This window comes from Hyla sarda, unplaced genomic scaffold (genome assembly GCF_029499605.1).
Source record: "Hyla sarda isolate aHylSar1 unplaced genomic scaffold, aHylSar1.hap1 scaffold_1732, whole genome shotgun sequence".
In the NCBI taxonomy this organism is placed as follows: domain Eukaryota; kingdom Metazoa; phylum Chordata; class Amphibia; order Anura; family Hylidae; genus Hyla; species Hyla sarda.
In genome coordinates, this window is record NW_026608374.1 from 52,501 (window position 1) to 72,122 (window position 19,622).

The following is a 19,622-nucleotide window of genomic DNA, read 5'->3' on the forward strand; positions in this document are numbered from 1 at the left end:
TACTTTTCATTTTCACAAGAGGTGAAAGGAAAAAAAAAAGACCCCCAAAATTTGTACCACAATGGCCCTTATTTACTTAGAGTGGAGTGTAGGATTCTTTGTAGGGAATTAAAACCCACAATTTATTTCCCACGGTATTTACTAAGGTTTCCCTACATTTTGCCTTTTTTTACACATGTTCTGATCTGTCGGGTTTTCCTCAGCTCAAATCCACCACATTTTATGTGAAAACCTTAGTTAATATGTTGGGTTTTTGTGAAAATGTCAGGAACACGCCCCCTTTCAGAGACCATGCCCCCTTCCCCCATCGGCCACACCCCTTTTCGGGTTTTCTTCGCAAAATGGAGAGTTAGTCGAGGTTTTTTCAATTCTGGCGCAGACAAAATTTCTGGTGCAATGCGACAGAATCTGGCGCACAACCCAACAAAACAGGTCGGGTTTGCAATAGTAAATGAGGGCCAATTTCTCCTGAGTATGAAAATACCCCCACATGTGGGCGTAAAATGCTCTGCGGCCGCACAACAAGGCTCAGGAGTGAGAGTGCACTATGTACATTTTAGGCCTAAATTGGTGATTTGCACAGGGCTGGCTGATCGTTACAGCGGTTCTGACAAACGCAAAAAAAATAAATACCCACATGTGACCCAATTTTGCAAACTACACCCCTCACGGAACGTAACAAGGGGTATAGTGAGCCTTAACACCTAACAGGAGTTTGACGAATTTTCGTTAAAGGGGTACCCAAAGAAAAAAATTCCCACACAGTAGGTCCTACGCCACAAGACATAGAATAATTCATAAAGAAAAAGGCGTCAAACAGGACATAATTGACACAAAGTATACTTTATTAACATGAAAAATGACAAGACATTTAAAATAATTTAAAAGGATACATATATAGTAGTAAACATGAATCCAAGAGATGCTGAGAGAGAAGAACGGGGGCTATGCTTGTCTGCCAGGGAAAGAGTTAAATAAATAGTGCACATAAGTATTGTTTCCCATGAATTAATGAGGGAGGCTACGGCTCAAGGGTTGTGGAATAGATATTAGGAACTGATCCGGCAATGCTCGGATCGCAATTAAATACAGAAAATCAGAGAGCAAGAGAGAGCCCCAGGGGATCAAAAGCGCATTATAAGTAGAACAAACCCTAAGCTAGACAATATAAGGAAATACTTTACCAAGTGGAGCAGAGAGTACAATGCTACAGCCACCCGCCACCCAACGTTTCACCAATGAAGGCTTCTTCCGGGGTGTCCCCCGGAAGAAGCCTTCATTGGTGAAACGTTGGGTGGCGGGTGGCTGTAGCATTGTACTCTCTGCTCCACTTGGTAAAGTATTTCCTTATATTGTCTAGCTTAGGGTTTGTTCTACTTATAATGCGCTTTTGATCCCCTGGGGCTCTCTCTTGCTCTCTGATTTTCTGTATTTAATTGCGATCCGAGCATTGCCGGATCAGTTCCTAATATCTATTCCACAACCCTTGAGCCGTAGCCTCCCTCATTAATTCATGGGAAACAATACTTATGTGCACTATTTATTTAACTCTTTCCCTGGCAGACAAGCATAGCCCCCGTTCTTCTCTCTCAGCATCTCTTGGATTCATGTTTACTACTATATATGTATCCTTTTAAATTATTTTAAATGTCTTGTCATTTTTCATGTTAATAAAGTATACTTTGTGTCAATTATGTCCTGTTTGACGCCTTTTTCTTTATGAATTTTCGTTAAAGTTGGATGGGAAAATGAAAAAAATTTAACATTTCACTAAAATGCTGGTGTTGCCCTAAATTTTTCATTTTCACAAGGGAAAATAGGAAAAAGCCCCCGCAAAATTTGTAACCCCATTTCTTCTGAGTATGGAAATACCCCATATGTGGATGAAAAGTGCTCTACGGGCGCACTACAATGCTCAAAAGAGAAGGAGCGCCATTGGGCGTTTGGAGAGAAAGTGTGTCCGGAATTGAAGGCCACGTGTGTTTACAAAGCCCCCATGGTACCAGAACAATGGACCCCCCAACATGTGACCCCATTTTGGAAACTACACCCCTCATGTAATGTAATAAGGGGTGCAGTGAGCATTTAAACCCCACAGGTGTCTGACAGCTTTTTGGGACAGTGGTCCGTGAAAATGAAAAATGTAATTTTTCATTTGCACAGCCAACTGTTCCAAAGATCTGTCAAACGCCAATGGGGTGTAAATGCGTACTGCACCCCTTATTACATTACATGAGGGGTGTAGTTTCCAAAATGGGGTCACATGTGGTGAGGGTCCACTGTTCTGGTACCACGGGGGGCTTTGTAAACACACATGGCCCCTGACTTCATTCCAAACAAATTCTCTCTCCAAAAGCTCAATGGCGCTCCTCCTCTTCTGAGCATTGTAGTTCGCCAGCAGAGCACTTGACGTCCACACATGGGGTATTTCCATACTCAGAAGAAATGTGGTTACAAATTTTGAGGGGCATTTTCCCCTTTTTCTTTTTCATTTACACATCCAACTTTTAGGAAAAGTCGTCAAACACCTTTGGGGTGTCAAGGCTCATTGCACTGCTTGTTACGTGCCCTTAATGTGACGTACCCCCCCAAAAACCATTTCAGAAAAACTCACTCTCCAAAATCCCATTGTCGCTCCTTCCCTTCTGAGCCCGCCGAAAACTTGACATACACACATGAGGTATTTCCTTACTAGAGAGAAATTGGGTTACACATTTTGGGGGATTTCTTTGCTTTTACCCCTTGTAAAAAAAATAAATAAATAAAAAATGGCTCTACAAGAACATGCGAGTATAAAAACATGAAGATTTTGAATTTTCTCCTTCACTTTGCTGCTATTCCTGTGAAACACCTAAAGGGTTAACAAACGTTCTGATTGTCATTTTGAATACTTTGTGGGGTGAAGTTTTTGTAATGGGGTCCATTATGGGGTATTTCTAACATAAAGACCCTCAAATTCACTTCAAAACTGAACTGGTCCCTGAAAAATTCTGATTGTGAAATTTTCATGAAAAATTTGAAAATTGCTGCTGAACTTTAAGCCTCTGATGTCTCCAAAAGTAAAAACAAAAGTAGACATAATGTATATGTGAATCAATGTATAATTTATTTGGAATGTCTATTTCCCTTAATCAGAATGAAAAGTAAAATCATCCCAGAGTTATTAATATATAAAGTGACAGTGATCAGAATTGCAAAAAAAGGCTGAGTCCTTAAAGGGGTACTCCCGTGGAAAACTTTTTTTTTTATATCAACTGGTGCCCAAAAGTTAAACAGATTTGTAAATCACTTCTATTAAAAAATCTTAATCCTTCCAGTACTTTTTAGGGGCTGTATGCTAAAGAGAATTCAAAAAAGAAATGCATTTCCTCTGATGTCCTGACTACAGTGCTCTCTGCTGACCTCTGCTGTCCATTTTAGGAACTGACCAGAGCAGCATATGTTTGCTATGGGGATTTTCTCCTGTTCTGGACAGTTCCTAAAATGGACAGCAGAGGTCAGCAGAGAGCACTGTGGTCATGACATCAGAGGAAATGCATTTCTTTTTTGGATTTCCCTTTAGCATACAGCCCCTAAAAAGTACTGGAAGGATTAAGATTTTTTTAATAGAAATGATTTACAAATCTGTTTAACTTTTTGGCACCAGTTGATAAAAATAAATAAATAAAAAAGTTTTCCACAGGAGTACCCCTTTAAGGTGAAAAGGAGCTGCGTCCTTAAGGAGTTAAAAGGCAAGGGAGAAAAAACTTAAGTGCAAAAATAAAAATTAGTCTGGTCCTTAAGGGGTTGTTTTTGTCTTTTATTGTGCGATCCAGGAATCCAATCGGTGTTGCTGGAGGGGTATTTTGTGCTGCAGTGTGGTGTTTAGAACTGTTGAAGGGGTAATTTAGTGCTACTCTGTGGTGTTTGGCACTATTGCAGGGTTATTTTATGCTGGACTGTGATCTTTGGTGCTGCTGGAGGGGTATTTTGTGCTGCTGGAGGGGTATTTTGTGCTGCAGTGTTGTGTTTAGCACTGCTGGAGGGGTATTTTGTGCTACAGTGTGGTGTTTAGCACTGCTGGAGGGGTATTTTGTTCTGCAGTGTGGTGTTTAGCACTGTTGGAGGGGTAATTTAGTGCTACTCTGTGGTGTTTGGCACTATTGCAGGGTTATTTTGTGCTGGACTGTGATCTTTGGTGCTGCTGGAGGGGTATTTTGTGCTTAACTGTAATATTTGGTGTTGCTGGAGTTATTTTGAGTCACACTGTGATATTTGGTGATGCTCTGTTTGACACTGCTAGAGGAGTATTTTGTGCTGCTTTGGGATGTTTTCCACTACTAGAGAGGCATTTTGTGCTGCTCTGGGATCTTTGGTGCTGGAGGGGAATTTTGTGCTGCACTGTGATATTTGGTGCTGCTGGAGGGGCATTTTGTGCTGCTCTAGGGTGTTTAGCACTGCTGGGGGTATTTTGTGCTGCAGTGTGGTGTTTAGCACTGCTGGAGGGGTATATTCTGCTTAACTGTGACATTTACTACTACTATGTGATGTTTAGCACTGCCAGAGGGGTAGTTTGTGCTTCACTATGATATTTGGTGCTGCTGGAGTTGTATTTTGTGCTGCTCTGAGGTGTTTGGTGCAGATGGAGGGGTATTTTCTGCTGCTCTCTGGTATTTGATGCTGCTGAAGGGGTATTTTGTGCTGCACTATGATATTTGGTGCTGCTGGAGTTGTATTTTGTGCTGCTCTGAGGTGTTTGGTGCAGATGGAGGGGTATTTTCTGCTGCTCTCTGGTATTTGATGCTGCTGAAGGGGTATTTTGTGCTGCACTATGATATTTGGTGCTGCTGGAGTTGTATTTTGTGCTGCTTTGTGGTGTTTGGTGCAGATGGAGGGGTATTTTCTGCTGCTCTCTGGTATTTGATGCTGCTGAAGGGGTATTTTGTGCTGCACTATGATATTTGGTGCTGCTGGAGTTGTATTTTGTGCTGCTCTGTGGTGTTTGGTGCAGATGGAGGGGTATTTTCTGCTGCTCTCTGGTATTTGATGCTGCTGAAGGGGTATTTTGTGCTGCATTATGATATTTGGTGCTGCTGGAGTTGTATTTTGTGCTGCTCTGTGATGTTTGGTGCAGCTGGAGGGGTATTTTGTGCAGTAGAATCAGTCTGCTGGTGAGGGTATTCTAGATCAGTGAGTTTCCCGGGTCTGAACACCTCCCCGCCCTCCACACAGACGAGAAGAAACACTAAGCATGTCAAGTCTTTTTATTACGAACAACCCCAAATAGGGCTGAAGTAAGAGGGATCACACTCCCCCGCCATAAAGAGCCGCCCCAGGGGAGCAAATAAACCAAGAGATCAGGATTAAATGGGGAAAAATGAAGCACGAAAAGGGGGAATGAAGGAATCTTACAGTAGAGGGAGGGGTTACTGGCCGTATACGCTCTCATCACTGTAGGCGATATACAGGAAGCAGTCCTCTTCGTGGTGTTCCTGCAGAGACCAAAGGAAAGGTCACTGCTACAAGCTCTGCTATTCCTGTGCTGATCACACACAGCTCCACAGTATTCTATTTCTCTACTGACTGCGCGCACACAAAGCTCTGCTATTCCTGTACTACACACACACACACACAGCTCTACTTTTCCTGTACTACACACACACACACACACAGCTCTACTATTCCTGTACTACATACACAAATCTATATCCTCTACAGCTCTGCTACTCTATACTGTCTGCCCTCCCTGTACTGACTACACAGAAATAGAACTACATCCTTATACAGTACAGCTCTGCTATTCCAATACTGTTCCTACACATTTACACTCACCTTCACAGCACACAAACAACTCTGCTATTCCAGCATGTTCACACTTCTCCACCCTCATCCTTTACAGCGCTGCTATTCCTGTACTGCACACACACACGGCTCTGCTATTCCTGTACTGCACACACACAGCTCTGTTATTACTGTACTGCACACACACGGCTCTGCTGTTCCTGTACTGCACACACACACACGGCTCTGCCATTCCTGTACTGCACACACACACACGGCTCTGCTATTCCTGTACAGCACTCCCACAGCTCTGTATTCCTGTACTGCACACACACACGGCTCTGCCATTCCTGTACTGCACACACACACACACGGCTCTGCTATTCCTGTACAGCACTCACACAGCTCTGTATTCCTGTACTGCACACACACGGCTCTGCTATTCCTGTACAGCACTCACACAGCTCTGTATTCCTGTACTGCACACACACACAGCTCTGTATTCCTGTACTGCACACACACAGCTCTGTTATTCCTGTACTGCACACACACGGCTCTGCTGTTCCTGTACTGCATACACACACGGCTCTGCCGTTCCTGTACTGCACACACACACACGGCTCTGCTATTCCTGTACAGCACTCACACAGCTCTGCCATTCCTGTACTGCACACACACACACGGCTCTGCCATTCCTGTACTGCACACACACACACGGCTCTGCTATTCCTGTACTGCACACACACACACGGCTCTGCTATTCCTGTACTACACACACACACGGCTCTGCTATTCCTGTACTGCACTCACACAGCTCTGTATTCCTGTACTACACACACACACGGCACTGCTATTCCTGTACTGCACACACACAGCTCTGTATTCCTGTACTGCACACACACACACGGCTCTGCTATTCCTGTACTGCACTCACACAGCTCTGCTATTCCTGTACTGCACTCACACAGCTCTGTATTCCTGTACTGCACTCACACACACGGCACTGCTATTCCTGTACTGCACGCACACAGCTCTGTATTCCTGTACTGCACACACACACACAGCTCTGCTATTCCTGTACTGCACACACACACGGCTCTGTATTCCTGTACTGCACACACACACACGGCTCTGCTATTCCTGTACTGCACACACACACACGGCTCTGCTATTCCTGTACTGCACACACACACACGGCTCTGCTATTCCTGTACTGCACACACACACACGGCTCTGTATTCCTGTACTGCACACACACACACGGCTCTGTATTCCTGTACTGCACACACACACACGGCTCTGTATTCCTGTACTGCACACACACACACGGCTCTGTATTCCTGTACTGCACACACACGGCTCTGTATTCCTGTACTGCACACACACGGCTCTGTATTCCTGTACTGCACACACACGGCTCTGTATTCCTGTACTGCACACACACGGCTCTGTATTCCTGTACTGCACACACACACAGCTCTGTATTCCTGTACTCCACACACACACAGCTCTGTATTCCTGTACTGCACACACACGGCTCTGTATTCCTGTACTGCACACACACACAGCTCTGTATTCCTGTACTGCACACACATACAGCTCTGTATTCCTGTACTGCACACACACAGCTCTGTATTCCTGTACTGCACACACACAGCTCTGTATTCCTGTACTCCACACACACAGCTCTGTATTCCTGTACTCCACACACACACAGCTCTGTATTCCTGTACTGCACACACACAGCTCTGTATTCCTGTACTGCACACACACAGCTCTGTATTCCTGTACTGCGCACACACAGCTCTGTATTCCTGTACTGCACACACACACAGCTCTGTATTCCTGTACTGCACACACACACAGCTCTGTATTCCTGTACTCCACACACACACAGCTCTGTATTCCTGTACTGCACACACACAGCTCTGTATTCCTGTACTGCACACACACAGCTCTGTATTCCTGTACTGCACACACACAGCTCTGTATTCCTGTACTGCACACACACAGCTCTGTATTTCTGTACTGCACACACACACACAGCTCTGTATTCCTGTACTGCACACACACACAGCTCTGTATTCCTGTACTGCACACACACACAGCTCTGTATTCCTGTACTGCACACACACACAGCTCTGTATTCCTGTACTGCACACACACACAGCTCTGTATTCCTGTACTGCACACACACAGCTCTGTATTCCTGTACTGCACACACAGCTCTGTATTCCTGTACTGCACACACACACACAGCTCTGTATTCCTGTACTGCACACACACACACAGCTCTGTATTCCTGTACTGCACACACACAGCTCTGTATTCCTGTACTGCACACACACACAGCTCTGTATTCCTGTACTGCACACACACACAGCTCTGTATTCCTGTACTGCACACACAGCTCTGTATTCCTGTACTGCACACACACAGCTCTGTATTCCTGTACTGCACACACACAGCTCTGTATTCCTGTACTGCACACACACACAGCTCTGTATTCCTGTACTGCACACACACACAGCTCTGTATTCCTGTACTGCACACACACACAGCTCTGTATTCCTGTACTGCACACACACACAGCTCTGTATTCCTGTACTGCACACACACACAGCTCTGTATTCCTGTACTGCACACACACACAGCTCTGTATTCCTGTACTGCACACACACACAGCTCTGTATTCCTGTACTGCACACACACACAGCTCTGTATTCCTGTACTGCACACACACACAGCTCTGTATTCCTGTACTGCACACACACACAGCTCTGTATTCCTGTACTGCACACACACAGCTCTGTATTCCTGTACTGCACACACACAGCTCTGTATTCCTGTACTGCACACACACACAGCTCTGTATTCCTGTACTGCACACACACAGCTCTGTATTCCTGTACTGCACACACACAGCTCTGTATTCCTGTACTGCACACACACACGGCTCTGTATTCCTGTACTGCACACACACACACGGCTCTGTATTCCTGTACTGCACACACACAGCTCTGTATTCCTGTACTGCACACACAGCTCTGTATTCCTGTACTGCACACACACAGCTCTGTATTCCTGTACTGCACACACACAGCTCTGTATTCCTGTACTGCACACACACAGCTCTGTATTTCTGTACTGCACACACACACACAGCTCTGTATTCCTGTACTGCACACACACAGCTCTGTATTCCTGTACTGCACACACACACAGCTCTGTATTCCTGTACTGCACACACACAGCTCTGTATTCCTGTACTGCACACACACAGCTCTGTATTCCTGTACTGCACACACACAGCTCTGTATTCCTGTACTGCACACACACAGCTCTGTATTCCTGTACTGCACACACACAGCTCTGTATTCCTGTACTGCACACACACAGCTCTGTATTCCTGTACTGCACACACACAGCTCTGTATTCCTGTACTGCACACACACAGCTCTGTATTCCTGTACTGCACACACACAGCTCTGTATTCCTGTACTCCACACACACAGCTCTGTATTTCTGTACTGCACACACACAGCTCTGTATTCCTGTACTGCACACACACACACACACAGCTCTGTATTCCTGTACTGCACACACACACAGCTCTGTATTCCTGTACTGCACACACACACAGCTCTGTATTCCTGTACTGCACACACACACAGCTCTGTATTCCTGTACTGCACACACACAGCTCTGTATTCCTGTACTGCACACACACAGCTCTGTATTTCTGTACTGCACACACACACAGCTCTGTATTCCTGTACTGCACACACACACAGCTCTGTATTCCTGTACTGCACACACACACAGCTCTGTATTCCTGTACTGCACACACACACAGCTCTGTATTCCTGTACTGCACACACACAGCTCTGTATTCCTGTACTGCACACACACAGCTCTGTATTTCTGTACTGCACACACACAGCTCTGTATTCCTGTACTGCACACACACAGCTCTGTATTCCTGTACTGCACACACACAGCTCTGTATTCCTGTACTGCACACACACAGCTCTGTATTCCTGTACTGCACACACACAGCTCTGTATTCCTGTACTGCACACACACAGCTCTGTATTCCTGTACTGCACACACACAGCTCTGTATTCCTGTACTGCACACACACAGCTCCCCGCACCTGGTAGAGCTGTCCCATGGTGGCGCTGGTGGGGGGGATGACGTTGTTGACGAAGAAGAAGAGGGCGTCCTCCGCGCGGAGATGGATCCTTTTCCTGATGAGAAAGTAGAACTGGCCGACTGACCAGACACAGGGGTTAGAGGGTAAAATCTGTATACTGGGGGTAACAGGGAGGGGCAGGAAGGGGGGCTCTACCTGTTAGATCCGATGGCACCAGGTATTTCTTCTTGTCCAGGTCCCCGATCCTCGCCTTAGGCGCCTTCTCCACAATCACCTGAGGACGGAGGACACCGAGGTTACCTGACACCAATACCACTACTACTACCCCCATCATCCTGCAATACCACTATTACCGCTCCTCCTCTCCCCGCTCCTCCTCCCCCCTGTGGCCCTCGCTCCTCCCCTCTCCTCTGGCCCCCGCTCCTCCTCTCCTGTGGGCCCCCGCTCCTCCTCTCCCTGTGGCCCCCCGCTCCTCCTCCCCCCTGTGGTCCCCCGCTCCTCCTCCCCCCTGTGGTCCCCCGCTCCTCCTCCTCCCCCCTGTGGTCCCCCGCTCCTCCTCCTCCCCCCTGTGGTCCCCCGCTCCTCCTCCTCCCCCCTGTGGTCCCCCGCTCCTCCTCCTCCCACCTGTGGTCCCCCGCTCCTCCTCCTCCCCCCTGTGGTCCCCCGCTCCTCCTCCTCCCCCCTGTGGTCCCCCGCTCCTCCTCTCTCCTGTGGCCCCCGCTCCTCCTCCTCCTCTCTCCTGTGGCCCCCGCTCCTCCTCCTCCTCCTCTCTCCTGTGGCCCCCGCTCCTCCTCCTCCTCTCTCCTGTGGCCCCCGCTCCTCCTCCTCCTCTCTCTTGTGGCCCCCGCTCCTCCTCCTCCTCTCTCTTGTGGCCCCCGCTCCTCCTCCTCCTCCTCTCTCTTGTGGCCCCCGCTCCTCCTCCTCCTCCTCTCTCTTGTGGCCCCCGCTCCTCCTCCTCTCTCTTGTGGCCCCCGCTCCTCCTCCTCCTCTCTCTTGTGGCCCCCGCTCCTCCTCCTCCTCCCTCTTGTGGCCCCCGCTCCTCCTCCTCCTCCCTCTTGTGGCCCCCGCTCCTCCTCCTCCTCCCTCTTGTGGCCCCCGCTCCTCCTCCTCTCTCCTGTGGCCCCCGCTCCTCCTCCTCCTCCTCTCTCCTGTGGCCCCCGCTCCTCCTCCTCCTCCTCTCTCCTGTGGCCCCCGCTCCTCCTCCTCCTCTCTCCTGTGGCCCCCGCTCCTCCTCCTCTCTCCTGTGGCCCCCGCTCCTCCTCCTCTCTCCTGTGGCCCCCGCTCCTGCTCCTCCTCCTCTCTCCTGTGGCCCCCGCTCCTCCTCCTCCTCCTCTCTCCTGTGGCCCCCGCTCCTCCTCCTCCTCTCTCCTGTGGCCCCCGCTCCTCCTCCTCCTCTCTCCTGTGGCCCCCGCTCCTCCTCCTCCTCTCTCCTGTGGCCCCCGCTCCTCCTCCTCCTCTCTCCTGTGGCCCCCGCTCCTCCTCCTCCTCTCTCCTGTGGCCCCCGCTCCTCCTCCTCCTCTCTCCTGTGGCCCCCGCTCCTCCTCCTCCTCTCTCCTGTGGCCCCCGCTCCTCCTCCTCCTCTCTCCTGTGGCCCCCGCTCCTCCTCCTCCTCTGGCCCCCGCTCCTCCTCCTCCTCTCTCCTGTGGCCCCCGCTCCTCCTCCTCCTCTCTCCTGTGGCCCCTGCTCCTCCTCCTCCTCTCTCCTGTGGCCCCCGCTCCTCCTCCTCCTCTCTCCTGTGGCCCCCGCTCCTCCTCCTCCTCTCTCTTGTGGCCCCCGCTCCTCCTCCTCCTCTCTCTTGTGGCCCCCGCTCCTCCTCCTCCTCTCTCTTGTGGCCCCCGCTCCTCCTCCTCCTCCCTCTTGTGGCCCCCGCTCCTCCTCCTCCTCCCTCTTGTGGCCCCCGCTCCTCCTCCTCCTCCCTCTTGTGGCCCCCGCTCCTCCTCCTCTCTCCTGTGGCCCCCGCTCCTCCTCCTCTCTCCTGTGGCCCCCGCTCCTCCTCCTCCTCCTCTCTCCTGTGGCCCCCGCTCCTCCTCCTCCTCTCTCCTGTGGCCCCCGCTCCTCCTCCTCCTCTCTCCTGTGGCCCCCGCTCCTCCTCCTCCTCTCTCCTGTGGCCCCCCCTCCTCCTCCTCTCTCCTGTGGTCCCCGCTCCTCCTCCTCCTCTCTCCTGTGGCCCCCGCTCCTCCTCCTCTCTCCTGTGGCCCCCGCTCCTCCTCCTCTCTCCTGTGGCCCCCGCTCCTCCTCCTCTCTCCTGTGGCCCCCGCTCCTCCTCCTCTCTCCTGTGGCCCCCGCTCCTCCTCCTCTCTCCTGTGGCCCCCGCTCCTCCTCCTCTCTCCTGTGGCCCCCGCTCCTCCTCCTCTCTCCTGTGGCCCCCGCTCCTCCTCCTCCTCTCTCCTGTGGCCCCCGCTCCTCCTCTCGCCCCCGCTCCTCCTCCTCTCTCCTGTGGCCCCCGCTCCTCCTCCTCTCTCCTGTGGCCCCCGCTCCTCCTCCTCCTCTCTCCTGTGGCCCCCGCTCCTCCTCCTCCTCTCTCCTGTGGCCCCCGCTCCTCCTCTTCTCTCCTGTGGCCCCCGCTCCTCCTCTCGCCCCCGCTCCTCCTCCTCTCTCCTGTGGCCCCCGCTCCTCCTCCTCTCTCCTGTGGCCCCCGCTCCTCCTCTCGCCCCCGCTCCTCCTCCTCTCTCCTGTGGCCCCTGCTCCTCCTCTCGCCCCCGCTCCTCCTCCTCTCTCCTGTGGCCCCCGCTCCTCCTCTCGCCCCCGCTCCTCCTCCTCTCTCCTGTGGCCCCCCTTCCTCTCCTCCTCCCCCTGTGGCCCCCGCTCCTCCTCCTCTCTCCTGTGGCCCCCGCTCCTCCTCCTCTCTCCTGTGGCCCCCCTTCCTCTCCTCCTCCCCCTGTGGCCCCCGCTCCTCCTCCTCTCTCCTGTGGCCCCCGCTCCTCCTCCTCCTCTCTCCTGTGGCCCCCGCTCCTCCTCTTCTCTCCTGTGGCCCCCGCTCCTCCTCTCGCCCCCGCTCCTCCTCCTCTCTCCTGTGGCCCCCGCTCCTCCTCTCGCCCCCGCTCCTCCTCCTCTCTCCTGTGGCCCCTGCTCCTCCTCTCGCCCCCGCTCCTCCTCCTCTCTCCTGTGGCCCCCGCTCCTCCTCTCGCCCCCGCTCCTCCTCCTCTCTCCTGTGGCCCCCCTTCCTCTCCTCCTCCCCCTGTGGCCCCCGCTCCTCCTCCTCTCTCCTGTGGCCCCCGCTCCTCCTCCTCTCTCCTGTGGCCCCCCTTCCTCTCCTCCTCCCCCTGTGGCCCCCCTTCCTCTCCTCCTCCCCCTGTGGCCCCCGCTCCTCCTCCTCCTCCTCCTCTCTCCTGTGGCCCCCGCTCCTCCTTCCCCTGTGGCCCCGCACTCACGGGCACTCTGTCCGGGTACTTCTTGCGGATCTTCTCGCCCTCTGACCTCCTCTTCTCGAAGGGATGTTCTTCCTTATACACGAACTTCATGTCTGCGGCTCCGGAGCCTCCGCGATACTGACGGTAAACACGAGATCACTTCCGCCTCTGATCCCGCCCACCAAGACCTGAACACGCCCCCAACTGCCGCAAACGTCACCGGGACACGCCTCCTATGGCGCAAGCTGCCCAACAACAAGCGCATACGTCACGTCTGACTCCGGAGAAATGGCGGCCACGTAAGAAGCGACGTCTCCTGTCGTCCACTTATAGGTCGTCTCTAAGACACGCCCCATGACGTCACTAGGTCAACCAATCAAGATCCAGATATCGCCCCCACAACCTACGGAAAAGGAACGCCCCCTGTCACATGAGCGCACAACAAACTCACCGATGTCCCCCGGTCCTTAAAGGGGTACTCCGGTAGAAATTTATGTTTTTTAAATGATCTGGTGCCAGAAAGTTAAACAGATTTGTAAATTACTTATATTAAAAAATCTTGATCCTTCCAGTACTTATTAGCTGCTGAATACTACAGAGGAAATTATTTTTCTTTTTGGAACACAGAGCTCTCTGTTGACATCACGAGCACAGTGCTCTCTGCTGACATCTCTGTCCATTTTAGGAACTGTCCAGAGTAGGAGAAAATCCCCATAGCAAATATATGCTGCTCTGGACAGTTCATAAAATGGACAGAGGTGTCAGCAGAGAGCACTGTGGTCATGATGTCAGCAGAGAGCTCTGTGTTCCAAAAAGAGAAATAATTCCCTCTGTAGTGTTCAGCAGCTAATAAGTACTGGAAGGATTAAAGGAAAACTGTCCACCTTCTCCCCCCGCACTAAGCAGTGGTACTGGTGCGGGGAACGCTGATCAGTTTGATCCTTACCGCGCCCGAATCCGCCGTAATCTTCTATTTTCGGGATATATTCAAATGAGGTGCTATCTGGCACTATGACATCAGTGCCGGACCACAGCCCCGCCCAGCTCATCAATATTCCTCCCCTCCCTCCGCCTCTACCTCTTCTCCCCACTCTGTAATGAAGGGGAGGAATATTGATGAGCTGGGCGGGGCTGTGGATTCGGGCGCGTCCCCCGCACCAGTACCGCTGCTTAGTGCGGGGGCAGAAGGCGAATAGAAGTGATTTACAAATCTGTTTAACTTTCTGGAACCAGTTGATTTAACCCCTTAAGGACGCAGGGTTTTTCCATTTTCGTTTTTTCCTCATCACCTTCTAAAAATCATAACGCTCTCAATTCTGCACATGAAATTCCATATGAGGCTTATTTTTTGCGCCACTAATTCTACTTTGTAATGACGTCAGTGATTTTACCCAAAATGAAACGGAAAAAAAATCAATGCGAGCCAAAACCCCCCACTATTTTATAACTTTTGGGGGCTTCCGTTTCTACGTAATACATATTTCGGTAACAATGCCCCCTTCTCATTATCCTCTAGGTCCATACGGTTACAATGATCCCGACTTATATAGGTTGGATTCTGTCTTCTGGAAAAATCATAACTACATGCAGGAAAATGTATACGCTAAAAATTCTCATCTTCTGACCCCTATAACTTTTTTATTTTTCCGCGTACGAGCCGGTATGGGGGCTCATTTTTTGCGCCGTGTTCTGAAGTTTTTATCGGTACCATTTTTGTATTGATCGGACTTTTTGATTAATTTTTTTGCGCGTACCCCATTGACCGTGCGGTTTAATTAACGATATATTTTTATAACACAAACATTTCCGCACGCGGTGTTACCACATAGGTTTATTTTTTATTTACACAGTTTTTTTGTTTTTTTTTTAGCCAATTAGACTCGGTTTCCACTTCGGTTTTTTTTTTTCTGGCAGTTTTTGAGCCAAATTCAGAAGTGGATCCATAAGGGAGGAGAAGGGTAAGTCCTTCCTTTATGTCCTGTTCCTTTTGAATACATTTCTGGCTTTGGCTCAAAAGCTGCAGTGGTAGATCTCCAAAAACTGCCAGAAACAAAACCAAGTGGAAACCTAGCCTTAAAGGAGTAGTCCATTTTTTTTGCACATCTGACCACTGTCACTTCAAGCATTAATAACTCTGAGATGCTTTTACTTTTCATTCTGATTCTGAGATTGTTTTTTCGTGACATATTCTACTTTATGTTAGTGGGAAAATGTTGTCGATACTTGTATCATTTCTTGGTGAAAAATTCCCAATTTTTTTTTACTTTGAAGCTCTCTGCTTATAAGGAAAATGGATATTCCAAATAAATTATATATTGATTCACATATACAACATGTCTGCTTTATATTTGCACCCTAAAGTTGAGATGTTTTTACTTTTGGAGACACCAGAGGCTTCAACGTTCAGCAGCAATTTTCCAATATTTCCCAAAATTTTTAAAATCAGAATTTTTCAGGGACCAGTTCAGTTTTGAAATGGATTTGAGGGGTCTTCATATTAGAAATACCCCATAAATAACCCTATTATAAAAACTGCACCCATCAAAGTATTCAAAACGACATTTACTAAGTGTGTTAACCCTTTAGGTGTTTCACAGGAAAAGCAGCAAAGTGAAGGAGAAAATTCAAAATCTTCATTTTTTTACACTCGCATGTTCTTGTAGACCCAGTTTTTGAATTTTTACAAGTGGAAATAGGAGAAAATCCCCCCCAAAATGTGTAATCCAATTTCTCTCGAGTAAGGAAATACCTCATATGTGGATGTCAAGTGTTCGGCGAGCGCAGTAGAGGATCAGAAGGGAAGGAGCGACAATGGGATTTTGGAGAGTGAGGTTTTCTGAAATGTTTTTTTTTTGGGGGGGATGTCACATTTTGGAGGCCCCTATGGGCCAGAACAGCAGAAAACCCCCACATGGCATACTATTTTGGAAACTACACCCCTCAAGGAACGTAACTAGGGGTACAGTGAGCCTTAAGGCATCACAGGTGTTTGACAACTTTTCGTTAAAGTCGGATGTGTAAATGGGAAAAAAAAAATTTCACAAAAGTTTTTTGCAGTTTTTGGCCCAAATTTACCATTTTTATAAATGGTAATGGGAGAAAAATCCCCCCATAATTTGTAACCCCATCTCTTCTGAGTATGGAAATAGCCCATGTTAGGATGTAAAATGCTCTGCTGGCGAACTACAATGCTCAGAAAAGGAGGAGTCACATTTGGCTTTTCGAAAGTAAATGTTGCTGAAATGGTGTTTGGGGTGCATGTCGCATATAGGAAGCCCCTATGGTGCCAGAACAGCAAAAAATAAATAAATAAATAAAAAAACATGCATGGAGCCTTAACTACCAATAGGTGTTTGACGACTTTTTGTTAAAGTTGGATGTGTAAATGAAAAAAAAAAAATGCTGTTTCTTCCCTAAATTTTACATTTTTACAAGGGGTAATAGAAAATGCCCCCCAAAATTTGTAACCCCATTTCTTCTGAGTATGAAATACCCCATGTGTGGACGTCCAGTGCTCTGCTGCTGAACTACAATGCTCAGAAGAGGAGCGCCATTGATCTTTTGGAGAGAGAATTTGTTTGGAATGGTAGTCAAGACCATGTGCATTTACAAAGCCCCCCGTGGTGCCAGAACAGTGGACCCCCCCCCCCACATGTGACCCCATTTTGGAAACTACACCCCTCACAGAATGTAATAAGGGGTGCAGTGAGTATTTACACCCTACTGGCGTTTGACAGATCTTTGGAACAGTGGGCTGTGCAAATGAAAAATTTTATTTTTCATTTTCACGGACCACTGTTCCAAAAATCTGTCAGACACCTGTGGGGTTTAAATGCTCACTGCACCCCTTATTACATTACGTGAGGGGTGTAGTTTCCAAAATGGGATCACATGTGGGGGGGGCACCACGGGGGGCTTTGTAAACACACGTGGCCTTCAATTCCAGACACATTTTCTCTTCAAAATCCCAATGGCGCTCCTTCTCTTCTGAGCATTGTAGTTCGCCCGCAGAGCACTTTACATCCCCATAAGGGGTATGTTCTTACTAAGAAATGAGGTAACAAATTTTCGGGGGCTTTTTCCTATTTTCCATGTGAAAATGAAAAATTTAGGGTAACACCAGCATTTTAGTGAAAACTTTTTTTTTCTTCATTTTCCCATCCAACTTTAACGCAAATTTGTCAGACACCTGTGGGGTGTTAAGGCTCACTATACCCCTTGTTACGTTCAGTGAGTGGGGTAGTTTCCAAAATGAGGTCACATGTGGGTATTTATGTTTTTGTGTTTATGTTAGAACCGCTGTAAAATCAGCCACCCCTGTGCAAATCACCAATTTAGGCCTCAAATGTACATAGTGCGCTCTCACTCCTGAGCCTTGTTGTGCGTCCGCAGAGCATTTTACGCCCACATATGGGGTATTTCCGTACTCAGGAGAACTTGCGTTACAAATTTGTTTTTTTTTCCTTTTTAGCGCTTGTGAAAATAAAAAGTATGGAGCAACACCAGCATGTTAGTGGAAACATTTTAATTTTTTTTTACACTAACATGCTGGTGTAGCCCCCAACTTTTCCTTTTCATAAGGGGTAAAATGAGAAAAAGCCTCCAAAATTTGTAGTACAATTTCTCCCGAGTATGGAAATACCCCATATGTGGCCCTAAACTGTTTCCTTGAAATACGACAGGGCTCCGAAGTGAGAGAGAGCGCCATGCGCATTTGAGGACTAAATTAGGGATTGCATAGGGGTATTCTACACCAGTGATTCCCAAACAGGGTGCATCCAGCTGTTGCTAAACTCCCAGCATGCCTGGACAGTCAGTGGCCATCCAGAAATGCTGGGAGTTGTTTTGCAACAGCTGGAGGCTAAGTTTTGGAAACACTGCCATACAAGACGATTTTTATTTTTTATTTGGGGGGGGGGGGGGGGGGAGGAGGAGACAACAGTGTAAGGGGGTGTATATGTAGTGTTTTACCCTTTATTATGTGGTAGTGTAGTGGTGTTTTTAGGGTACATTCGCACTGGCAGAGGTTTACAGTGAGTTTCCCACTAGGAGTTTACGCTGCGCAAAAATTTGCCGCAGCCCAAATTTGAAGCAGGAAATTTACTGTAAACCTGCCCGTGTGAATGTACCTTGTACATTCACATTTGGGGGGGGGGGGGGGGGGGGGAGGGGCAAACCTCCAGCTGTTTCAAAACTACAACTCCCAGCATGTACTGACAGACAGTGCATGCTGGGAGTTGTACTTTTGCAACAGCTGGAGGCACACTGGTTGGAAAACCTTGTTAGGTTCTGTTACCTAACTCAGTATTTTCCAACCAGTGTGCCTCCAGCTGTTGCAAAACTACAACTCCCAGCATGTAGTGATCACCGAAGGGAGATGTATTTGTGCAACAGCTGGAGGTACGCAACTACAACTCAAAGCATGCCGAGACAACTGTTTGCTGTTTGGGCATGCTGGGATTTGCAGTTTTGCAACATCTGGAGGGCTACAGTTTATAGACCAGTGCACAGTTATCTCCCAACTGTGGACCTCCAGATGTTGCAAAACTACAAATCCCAGCATTCCCAAACAGCAAAGAGCTATGTGGGCATGCTAGGAGTTGTAGTTTTGCAAGATCTGGAGGGATACAGGTTAGAGACCAATATACAGTGGTCTAAGACTGTAGCCCTCCAGATCAACTTACCGGCTTCCGTAGGATCCAGGGAGCCGTCCTCTTCTGCCGCCCGCCGATCAGTCACCGCTGCATCCGGATCACTAAGTGGACTTCGGCGCCCGTTCCCCGTCATTTCCCTGTCCTGTCCCGCCCCGCCTATTGTGGGTGGGCAGGATGGGGAAAACGAGAGTTAAGCCCCCCCCACCCCCGATCTGCTATTGGTGGTCACTTCTGACGACCAATAGCAGGGATAGGAGGGGTCACCCCCGCCACCTCACTCCTATCCCTTCAGGGGGATCGTAGATGTCATAGACAACCCCAATCCCCCTTATATTCCGGGTCATCATAGACCCGTATGACCCAGAATCGGCGCAATTCACAAGTGTGAATTCACTTGCGATTTGCGCCGATCGCCAACATGGGGGGGGTCGTCTGATCGATATCACAGTCTCCCCGGTCCGGTCCCCACCCGGCGGGAACCGAAATTCCCACGGGCGTATGGATACGTCCTGGGTCCTTAAGTGGTTAATGGGAAAAGGAGGGCGATTCAAACTTATTAGGGAAGGGGTTAAATAACCTTTTATTCACTTTTTTTGTAATGTTATCAGAGACTATAATACTGATCATTATTATCCCTTAGGAGACTATAATACTGATCACACTCATCTCTTATACTGATCATTATTATCCCATAGGGACCTA

At 49.1% G+C, this 19,622-nt stretch overlaps 1 protein-coding gene across 1 annotated transcript; it reads right to left on the bottom strand.

The window, feature by feature from the left end:
• Positions 1-5,228: 5,228 nt before the first annotated feature.
• Positions 5,229-13,468, bottom strand: GABARAP (GABA type A receptor-associated protein). Its single transcript, XM_056552608.1, has 4 exons — positions 13,288-13,468; positions 10,112-10,190; positions 9,917-10,035; positions 5,229-5,471 (listed from the first exon to the last, which is right to left on the bottom strand). The coding sequence occupies exons 1-4, from the start codon at positions 13,375-13,377 to the stop codon at positions 5,406-5,408; spliced, it is 354 nt and encodes a 117-aa protein (XP_056408583.1). The 5' UTR covers positions 13,378-13,468; the 3' UTR covers positions 5,229-5,405.
• Positions 13,469-19,622: the final 6,154 nt, after the last annotated feature.

Coding starts and splice junctions, on each gene's coding strand:
- GABARAP (XM_056552608.1), bottom strand. CDS start 13,377: ATGAAGTTCGTGTATAAGGAAGAACATCCCTTCGAGAAGAGGAGGTCA. Junction 10,036..10,111: donor GGTGCCATCGGATCTAACAG/GTAGAGCCCCCC, acceptor GTGTCTGGTCAG/TCGGCCAGTTCTACTTTCTC. Junction 5,472..9,916: donor CCATGGGACAGCTCTACCAG/GTGCGGGGAGCT, acceptor TGGTCTCTGCAG/GAACACCACGAAGAGGACTG.